Below are 12,500 nucleotides of genomic sequence, written 5' to 3'. Positions count from 1 at the left end.
CATATATATATTTCATATAATATGTGATTTAAACAAATTCAGGCTTTTCATTTTTATTTTTTCTAACTAGACATTATATGCTATTTTAAATAAAATAAGATAAAATAAAGATAAAAGTATATACACATATACATATTAATATTCATTTATCCTTTAATTTATTTATATGTTTGTGTGTTAATATATTTATTTTTCTTTATATAATACATATAATTAATACCAATATATATATATATATATATATATATATATATAATATGGAAAAAAAATGGATACAAGAAAAGTGTGTCGAATATAATCTAAGAAAAATGAAACAAGATCAAAAAATTAATGAAAAGGACAATAATGCTATCCATAAAAATAGTTGTCATATTATTGAAGAAACGGATGAAAAATATAAAAAAACAAAAGAAATAATAATAATAAATAATAATTATGGATTCATAAATAAAAATAACAATATAAAAAATAAACACACTGAATGTATTAACAATAATGTTAATAATTTACAATATAATAATATACAAAGTAATCATACTTTTAATGTATTACAAAAGAATTATATAAATGACACAAAAATATTTAATGATGATCTAAAATTAAAAGGTGAATCACAAATTAGTTATATTCCTAATAATATATGTAAAGATGAGGAGAAACAAGAAAATTATAATACTTTTTATAACAACGATAATATTGATAGTATCAATAATAATGATAATTCTCATCCTTTTTACAAGGAAGACATAATATTGTTGAAGAAGAAAAAGGAAAATCTAATTAATAAGAATATGTCTTTAAATAAATCTATATCCATTAATAATATAAATGAGCCAGAGGAGCATATAAAAGAAAAATTCATAAAAAATAACAATTCCCACGAAATAAAGATAAATAATAATAACAATAATAATAACAATAATAATAATAACAATAATAATAACAATAATAATAATAATAATTATGGTGATGATGATTATAATAATTATTATTCATATAATAATATAAATAATAATAATAATAATAATAATAATCCATTATTAGCACATGAAAATTTGTGTGATTATAAAGATATAAATATTATGAAAAATAATATGGAAGATGAAAATTTAAAATTAAAAACAAACAAAAAAACAAAAAATTTAACAAATGATTATATAAATAAATCTTATTATGAAGATATAAAAAATATAGATAGTAATAATTGTATGTCCTTTCTAGGTAATATTTATCAATTAGATACAAGAGCTCCTAGTGTTTCTCAATCTATTGCATATAATACTTCAAATTTTTATATGGAAAATGAAAAAATAAAACATATACAAAATGATAAACAAATAAATAATGAAGACATAAAATTTGAAGACCATAATAAAAAGGAATATATATTTCATCACAAAAAAAATATTAATAATAATTCAAAAATAAATATGTATTCTAACAAGGATAATGAAGAAATATATAATTATCAAGTAATATCTGATAAGGTAGAAAAAAATGATTACGCTATAAGAAACATTAATAATGTAAATAATAATACTTATAAATCAATTAATCAACAAATGGTATATGATTTTAAAAGTGATATCCTAATAACAAGACAAAAAAAAAATTTGAAATTAAAAAAAAAAAAAGAACAGAAAAAGGAAAAGCTAAAGGAAAATGAAGAAGGAAATGTAAAGGAAAAGCAACAAAATAATGAATATGAAAAATATGAAAAAAATGAAAATATTGAAAAAAATGAAAAAATTGAAAAAAATGAAAAAATTGAAAAAAATGAAAAAAATGAAAATATTGAAAAAAATGAAAAATATGAAAAAATTGAAAAATATGAAAAAATTGAGCAAAATGAAAAAATAATAAAAAAGATAGATAAAATAAATAAAAAGAAACGTCTTAAACTTACCAATAAATATAATAATAATTATAAACTTTTTAAAAGTTTTGTCTTTTCACTTAATAATCCAATTGATTTTTCTCCTTCATCAAAAGAACAAGATTCAGCTTATATGAAATATAAAAATTTAAAAAATGAAAAATATGATTTAATGAATAAAGTTTCCACATATAAAAAATTTGATCAAATTTTCTTTTCCGAGGATTTTATTACTTATGATTTTCAATGGTTTGAATCAGATGGTGTTGTATCTTCTTATGCATATGACTTTTCCTTTTTTGATGAAGCTGACAAATCCATGGTATCCTTAGATATCATAGATAAAGATGAAGAGCATGACACAGAAAAGTCTAATAATTCTTATAACTCTCATAATGATCATTCCATATTACATACACATACACATACGCATATACATAAGAATAATGAGGATTACACAAAGGATGAAAATCATCTAAAATATAACATACAGCCACATATAAACAATGATATATCTAATATGATCCATATGAATGATTACCAGAAAAAAGAACAAAATAATAAGAACAATATAGATGAAGATAAAAATGTATATATGCAAAATGAAAATGATTTCGTAATTATGTATTCCAAAATAATTAATATAAGTTTTATATATTCTCCTGATATGTTAAAACATTATAATCATCCATCTATTAATTTGTTTAATACAAATAAAACAGATCACATAACAACAAAGGACGCAAATACAAATATAATATATACTAATAAGAATGACAAAGATATAGATAAAACATTTAATATAACAAATAATCAAACAGCTATAAAATATGATAATAATAGGAATAATGATAAACCACAGGAACCAACTGGGCAAATATTTGATAATACTCAAGTGGAGAGTATAAATGAATATGATATGAAAATATCAAATAATAAAAAAAATATTCAAAGAAATATTCAAAAAAATATTCAAAAAAATATTCAAAGAAATATTCAAAAAAATATTCAAAAAAATATTCAAAAAAATATTCAAAAAAATATTCAAAAAAATATTCAAAAAAATATTCTAGAAATGAATTCACAAGATGTATTTATTTCAGATATTAAAGAAGAAAAAGAAGAAAAAAAAAAACATTTAAATAATAAAATAAAAAAACATTTAAATAGTATGAATGTAAGAATTATCATAAAAGAATGGTATATAGATTATGGATTATATCCAAATTCTATTCCTTATATATATGTCATATCTACAAATAATAATAGATATCGTCTAGATAAACCGTTAGCTGATTATTACCATATTTTTACAAAGGTCAAGCAAAAATTTGAAATAACCACAAGGATTCTCAAAACCTTACAAGTGTATCCTAATATGTCTTATAACAGGTTGATGTCTTATTTAACATTATATAATTCTATAAAAAAAAAAATGAAAATAATAAATGATGAAGATCAATCTTATATACCTATTGGATATACAAAAAATGAAGAAAATAAAACACTTGAAGAAATAGAAAAATGGGATAAAAATATTAATATAAAAACATCTAATTTTTACAATCAACATTCTAGTGACAAAATAAAAAATGATGATTCAATAAATGATGATGAAATACATTATCAAAATATTTCAAATGAAGATAATTTAGATAGAAATAACAATGAATTTCTTAGTGACAATTTATCTTATTATGAAAGTTGCACATCCGATTTTAAAGAAAGAGATATAAAAAATGAACAAATGAATAATGAAATAAAAAATAAAGATACTATTCCTACAATGAGAAGAGATAAATATGATGTTATTCCAAAAAATATGAATTTATCAGAAAAAAATGGTACGGGTGTTTATATTATGCCTGATGGTACTAAAAGTAAAAAATGTTCTTGGGGTGCACCCTATGCTGTCTTTGAATGTGATAAAAAAAAAATAATTAATTTATATTATTTTATCAAGAAGGAAATAAAATTGTTGGAATGTTTTAATATTAATCATTTGTTGGATACTCCTTTTATGAAAACGTTAGAAGAAAAATATTATGCTCAATGTGATAAGCTGCGTGAACAGAAAAAGAAAACTATGCAACATAATGATATTAATATTATTGATAGTATTGATAATGTTGATGGTAAGGATATAAGTTTTAATGTTCATGATAAGGACGCCACTTCTAATATTCATGATAAGGATACAACTTCTAATGTTCAAGATAAGGACGCCACTTCTCATATTCATGATAAGGATACAACTTCTAATGTTCAAGATAAGGACGCCACTTCTAATATTCATGATAAGGATACAACTTCTAATATTCATGATAAGAACACAACTTCTAATGTTCATGATAAGGACACAACTTCTAATATTCATGATAAGGACACAACTTCTAATATTCATGATAAGGACACAACTTCTAATGTTCAAGATAAGAATAACATATTTAAGATGGAAAATGTCACATTAAATGAACAAAATAACAATATTGTTGATAAGAAAAATTCGACTATAGAAAATGTATATAATAAAAATGATGAATATTCAAAAGATACATGTATATTAAAAAATGGAAAAGACTTAGAAATAGACATAATAATAAATGAAAAGAATAAAAATATAATAAATGAAGAACATATAAATAAAGATAATAAAATAGAAGAAAAGGAGTTTAATATGAAGATACAAAATGAAATATCACATATTACATTTAATAATAATGTAAATAAAATTTGTGAATTACCATTACATATTATAGTACCTTTAGAAAATGAGAATATTTTAAAGATTTGGTCTTTCTTTAATAATTTCAAAGATGATATCTTCCATATTAATATACCTCTAAAAAAGATAGAAGATATATTTTTATTCAAAAGAAATATATTTAATAAAGAGATTATTTATTATTCAATTATTAATAGTACTTATTTAAAAGAATATGTAGAAAAACATAATTTGTTATACAAATTATTCTTAAAAATGTCGAATAATATAAATAAAAAAAAAAAAAATACATTTACAAATATAAATATTAAAGACAATATTTTAAAAACCTTGTTAATATTATTACATTATTCATTAATAAGAAAAAAAAATTTTGAAGATATACAAAAGAGTGAAAGTAATACTAGTAAAAAAATAAAAGAAAAATATATAATTAAAAATGAGGAATATAATATATATCAAATGATGGATGAATATGAATTTCCTTTGATGAATAATTTTTGTAGGTTGGAATTTAAAAAAAATATCGAAATGGATACTGACAATATTATAACAGATGATATTGATAATAAAAATAAACGTTGTGATGATAAAAATATAAATAGTGATGAAAATAATAATAATTGTGATGAAAATAATAAAAATAGTGATAAAAATATAAATAGTGATAAAAATATAAATAGTGATGAAAATAATAAAAATAGTGATGAAAATAAGGAAGATAGAGAAGAAAAAAAAAGAATTATTCCAAATGATAAAATGTGCACGGAAGAATATAAAATTAAAGTACTATTATTAGAAGATATTAAACGTCAATGTATAAGATATCATAATAAAAATAAAAAAAAATTCATAAAAAAATATGAAATGGATACTTATTCATTATATAATAGAAATTATGAAGAAAACATTTATAGAATTGCCACAAGAAGGAGAAAAATAAATAAATCTATCAGAAAAATGAGACCAATAAGACCATTAAGACAATTAAGAAAAATAAGACAAATAAGACAAATAAGACAAATAAATGAAAAAAGAAAAAAGAAAAGAAAAAGAAAAAGAAGAATAAGAATAACTAGAAGAAGAAAAAAAAATGAAGAAAATGATACTTGTTCAATAACAGATAATAGAAATATGAAAATATTATCAAATAATATATCTAAAGATTATATATATGATAATTATATATATGATAATTATATATATTCACATAAAAATAATATTAATTATAATAATTATATATCAGATACATTATCATATATAAATTCTGAAGATTCCTTACAACCTTTTACAAGAAAAAGAAGAAAAAAAAAAAAAAAAAAAAGAAGAACAAGAAAAAGATATCTAGACAATGATCTATATAATTCACAAAACGAATATATGCTACCAAAAATGGATAACTTACAACATAAAGAAATGAATATAAAGCAAAACATGAATAATTATATTCCTCAAGAAAATATTAATTATAATAATACAAAAAAACAATATATTCATAATAATAATAATAATAATAATGACATAAGTTGTGACAATATAAATTATGATAATAACAAGTTCGATCTTTTTAATTATGAAAATACCGCTTTAGATAATACATATAATTCTTTTTCAAGTGAAAATTATTATGTGGATGACAAAACAAACATTATTTTTTGTTCTAAAGATACAGCCAAATATTATATGGATATAATAAATAATAAGGAAAAAGATGATATATTAAATGAAAAAAAAACTAATGACCAAGTCAACAGCATAAAAGATAACGGATTAATAGAAGAACAAAATGAACATATTTGTAAAAACGAAAAAAATATGAATCATATAAATGATGAACTAGTTGAAGAAAAAATAAAACTATATGACAAGCAAGATGTTAAAGAAAATTTAAATAAAAATGAATCTTTTAATAGTATAGAGGAAACATCTACATCGAGTATTTGTGAGGAAATACCATCATACTTAAATTCTTATAATGAAAAAGAAGAATATGAAGAAGATATTACAAATGATACTTATAAAAATATATTATCGAATGTGTTTGTAAACAGAAACAAGAAAAAAATGATATTCGAAAAATATGATGATATTAGAATATTAGATAATATATCATGGACTATCTTGTTGAAGAAATATATTTTTATGATTCTATATACTATGAAGCATTGTATTATATTTAATGATAAGGAAGAAAAGAAGGGTGATATTAATATAGGAGATGATAAAAATGGACTCACTGATAAGTGCCATAATATTGATACATGCAAAAATATTGATAATTTTAAAATCGATGAGTATGATAATAAAAATGAAAATATTAATGATGATAATAAAATTGGTGTTACAATAAATGAGTCCAGTGATATATTGAAAGATAATAATAATAATAATAATAATAATAATAATAATATTTTAAATAATGAAGAGAATAATTCAAAAAATGTGATAGATAACAATTTAAATGTTAAAGAAGTTATAACTAATAATACTGATAAAGAAGAACTATTATATGATCCATATTTAAAAACAAATGATAGTACTGATATATTAGATGATATATTATCATGTTATAATGAGAACGTAGATATAGAGGATGACAAATGTTATCATATCAATATGTCTCATAATCTGAATGGAGAAAAAAATAAAAAAAATATGTTTAACAATTTAACTTGTTTATATAGTGTAAATTTAGATAATATAAATTTAATTAAATATAAAATGATGTGGTTACTTAATGTGAATAAAAAATATTTAAAATATAATGAACTTGTTGATCTGATTGATATTTGGAACTTTTTATGTAAAGAAAATAATACATATGAAATGTTAAATGAAACTGATAAAATGAAAATAATAATTTTTTTTATAAATATAATAAAAGATAGTAATATATGTAATGAATTTGTAAAAAGAAATATTAGTTCTAATAAAGCATTGTTCCATATTGATCATTTAAATAATTCTATGAATTATATATTAGATGAACAAAAACAAAATAATATTATAAAACAAAATGATGTTTCTAATATGTCTTTAAATATTAAAGAAATAAATACAAATAGCTTATTATATAAATGTGAAAATATTAATGTTTCTACAAAAGAAGAAGAAAAAAATATTCTATCTTATGTAAGTAATAATAAAGTAATAAATAATAATAATAATAATAATAATAATAATAAGAATGATCTCAATATGGATCATTTAAAGAGTGAAAAAATAAATATAATACCCCTTCAAAACAAATTGTTCAAACCAACAAATGGTCTTACAGATAAGGATATAAATCATAATACTTGTAATAATAGTAATATTTGTATTATGAAAAATGAATATTTAGGGGATGACAGATATGATAATAAATATTATTATCTTGCAGATATTTTTGGTTATATAAATAGAATATATGTTCTTTATTCTAATAATAAAAAGGTAAGGAATGATGAAAGTGATAACTCATATAGAGAAAATAACAACAACAATAATAATGATGATAATAATAATAATAATAATAATAATGATGAATATGATAATAATAATTGTTCTAATATCCCTGAAGAGATAATAAATTCTTTTATGTCTTATCATATTCAACAAAACACAAATACAACAAAGGTTTCTAAGGGTAGTATAAATATTGGCTATATTGAAGGAATACATAATATCGATCTTTTTATTAACAATTTTGATACATCCATTTATAAAGAAACAAACTTGAAAAAAAAATTTATCGAAATAAAAGATATTATACTGAGCGAAGAATTAAATATTTTAAAGAATAATTTTAAAAAAGAAAAATGTAATATTAAAGAGGTGAATCACAACAAATATAATGATAATAATTTAGAAGGTACTATAACTGATATGGGCGATGAAGAAAGTTTAAATCATATAAATGATTTTATATTAAATGACCAAAATTTTGATAAGGATTATATAGGAAGGAAAATATCTGAATCACCTACTAAAAGAAGAAATCCTGATAGGTTTACTCCTGTTAATGAGAATAATCAAAGTAAAGGAAATAATCAAAGTAAAGGAAATAATCAAAGTAAAGGAAATAATCAAAGTAAAGGAAATAATCAAAATAAAGGAAATAATAAAAAAGATATAAAAGAAAATATAAAGTCAGAAGAGAAGATTATATATTTCACAGAAAATGAAAAATTATTTGAACAAGTTTTCTTTATTTGTGAAAAGATTCTTCATTTTAGAAAAGAAATAAATAATTTATTATCTGTAACTTATGAAAGACAAATTGATAGAAAAATATATAATTTTATAAATTATAGTATGCATCATATTATTAATGGAACAGTAACAAAGAATACTATAAAATTAATATTTAATAAATATATACATATCTTATATATAATAGAAAAATGTATGTGTTCAAATAATCCTTGCTATTTTATAAAAAAAAAATGGATACCCTTATTTCATAAACAATGGAATGATGATATTGAATTAATACAAAATCAAATCGAAGATAATATGGATGTATTAAATATATTCGATATTTTACCTCTATTAAATATATATTTTAATTTCTTCTATATATATGGAATCAATATTAAAGCCTTATATAAATGGAAGAATTATAATATTGAGCAAAGAATATTGAGCAAATATAATGAAGAGTCTATTCTGTGGAGTAATGAAGTTAAATATTTGGAAAAATTTTTTATGAAAGATTATAATAAAAATTATGAGAAAATGATTGCACGCAAAAATAAAAAAAATGAACTTGAACAAAAAATAAAGGATCAGCCAAAAAGAGAAGTAAACAAAAATATTAATGATGAAAATATTAAAGATGATGAAAATGTAAAAGATGATGAAAATATTAAAGATGATGAAAATATAAAAGATGATGAAAATATTAAAGATGATGAAAATATTAAAGATGAACAAAAAATGAATGATGATGGAAATATTAAGGATGAACAAAAAATGAATGATGATGGAAATATCAAGGATGAACAAAATAATAAGGATGAACAAAATAATAAGGATCAACAAAATAATAAAGATCAACAAAAGATCAACAAAATAATAAAGATGAACAAAATAATAAAGATCAACAAAATAATAAAGATCAACAAAATAATAAAGATCAACAAAATATTAAGGATGACCACAAAATTAGTGATCATGAAAATACTAAAAATGAAGAAGTCCAAAGTGAAAAATCATCAACTGATGAAGAAGACACAGAAGATGAAATTATTATCCAAAAAAGAAAAAAAAATGAATGCTTTAAGAAAAAATTTATTTGAATATATGCCTTTTCAAAAGAACGAAAAATATTACTACTTTAAAGAAGGACATATGGAACATATAAATAAGTTTAAAGATTATCATACAATTTATAAGAAGGATGATAATCTTGATGAATTTGCAAGTGTGGAACAACTACACGTACATGATATTAAAATATATTTTATTCCTAAAATACAAAAAACAAACCAAGAAGATAAAAATAAACAAAGAAACAAAAATGATACAAATGTAGAACAACAAAATATGTTATTACATACATGTCAAAAAGAACAATATCCATTACATGGAAATATAATTCGAAATAATAAACATTATGATAATTATAATAATAATTGTTGGAAGTGTATTAAAGAATATCCTATTCATAATATAACATCATTTACAAAATTGAAAAAAAAAAAAAAAAAAAATACTCATATAAGAAAAGATTATATAAATAATAATCAAATAGAATATACATTTGAAGAATTACAATTAACACAAAATATGAAAAAGAAGAAAAAACCAAAAATGAAAAAAAAAAAAAATCAAACATTTCATATTATTAATAATGAAATGATAAATGATCGTATATATCATAAATTATATAATGATATATTTGAAATAAAAAATAAAATTCAAAACAATGATCATATTATCAACGAAAAGAAAGTTAATATATTTAATTCAAAAAATGCATCAGATATAGGAAATATAACAAATACTATTAATTTAACAATTAATGATAATGTATCAAGTGTATATCATCATATCATGAATAAAGATCAAAATATAGTACAAAAAAATGATATATACAACAATAATAATTATATAAATCAAAGTGAAAATCATATAAATAATCATAATGATATATACAATAATCACAATCAATCATGTCTTTTATTATGTCAATTACATTGTACTATTTTATCACGTCAACATGAGATAGCTGATATCTTATATAAAAAATTAAATTTTGAAAATAAAAATACTACTATACAAAATAATATAAAACATACAAATATTTATTTGTTCAATTTATATTTTGATGAAAATATGAAAACATTATTATACATTATACCATCCAAAAAGTAAAACTCAAAAAAAAAAAAAAATAAAATCAAATCAAAAGAAAAGAAAAGATATAATAAGATATATATATATATATATATATTTTGTTATATTAATACATATATTCATAACTAAAATATTATTTTCAATTTTTTTAGAATTTATAAATCCTTGAATAGTAATTGGAAGGTTGGTTTAAAATGTAGAATACAAAAGCCATTATGTGCTACTAATTATAATGCATATTCAGCTACAATCAGAAAGGTAAAAAATAAAAAATAATGAAAATATAAAAAAAAAAAAAAAAAAAAAAAAAAAAATATAAGTTTTTATATGAATCTATATTGTTACAAATATTTCTTTTTTTTTCACATTATATATATATATATATATATATATATATATATATATATATTTTTTTTTTTTTTTTTTTTGTAGATTATTTATGATCCTCAACATTTATGGAAATGTGTAACAGTGAAAAAAGACACTCAGAAATTTAATAAAAATTCAATAAATCAAAAAGTCAACTTTTGGGAATTAACTAAAAAGAAAAATGTGTAATTTTAAATTATTTCGGATATTATTCAATTCTATCATATTTTCTTCTACCTATGATCTTGTTGATTTTGTTTTATTATATATATATATATATATATTGATGTATTTATTTATTTTTTTTTTATTTTTTTTTTATTTTTTTAATTCTTTTAAACATTATATAATTTTTTAAAATATTCCCTTAAAAAAAAAAAATTTTTTTTACCAATATATATTTTTATAATAAATACATTTGTTGCTTAACACATTAAAGATTATAAAAATGAATACTTATTTTTAATTTTTCCATATTTATTTGAAAAAGATTTAACTTATCTCATTTGTATAAATTTTAAAAAGTCCCACATATAAATATATGATAAAATATATATATATTTATATATATTTATATATTTATAATAGTATTTTTCAACTTTATATATAAAAAATAATAAAATTATATTCTATATGCTTAATATATATATTATATATCAATTGTATTATAAAAAGAAAAAGGCATAATTTGGAAACGTTTTAAAATAAATTAAAATATAAATACATAAATGTATAATATATATGTATATATTTTATTATACATAGATATTTTTCTTTTCATGTATCCATCTAATATTTGTCAATTTTGCATTTTTTAATATAAATATTTTAAGCTTAAAAATATAAAATGTTTATACAATATATAATGTATTAACTTTTTTTTTTTTTTTTTGAAAACATTGGATAATAAAGTTCCAAATTGTTATATATTTATAAATAGTAATATACATCAAATTTAATTAAATAAATATATTACGATTATATGTTAATAGAATATAATAAATAAAAAAAAAAAAAAAAAAAAAAAAATGTTTATATTATAATATATATTTTTTTTTTTTTTTTTTTTTTTTTTTTTTTTTTTTTTTTTTTTTTTTTTTTTTTTTTTTTTTTTTTTTTTTTTTTTTTTTTTTTTTTTTTTTTTTTTTTTTAAATGTGTGAAATAGTATACATTTTCTTTTTTTTTTT

General features: G+C 18.6%; 1 protein-coding gene across 1 annotated transcript; it reads left to right on the top strand.

The window, feature by feature from the left end:
- Window positions 1–257: 257 nt before the first annotated feature.
- On the top strand, window positions 258–11,501 carry PGSY75_1448500 (hypothetical protein; the record flags this gene model as incomplete). The annotated part of the gene is made up of 3 exons (XM_018788170.1): window positions 258–10,957; window positions 11,096–11,201; window positions 11,376–11,501. The coding sequence occupies 3 exons, from the start codon at window positions 258–260 to the stop codon at window positions 11,499–11,501; spliced, it is 10,932 nt and encodes a 3,643-aa protein (XP_018639542.1).
- Between the last annotated feature and the right edge of the window lie 999 nt (window positions 11,502–12,500).

This window comes from Plasmodium gaboni, chromosome 14 (assembly GCF_001602025.1).
Source record: "Plasmodium gaboni strain SY75 chromosome 14, whole genome shotgun sequence".
In the NCBI taxonomy this organism is placed as follows: domain Eukaryota; phylum Apicomplexa; class Aconoidasida; order Haemosporida; family Plasmodiidae; genus Plasmodium; species Plasmodium gaboni.
This window is presented reverse-complemented; position numbering and strand designations above follow the sequence as displayed.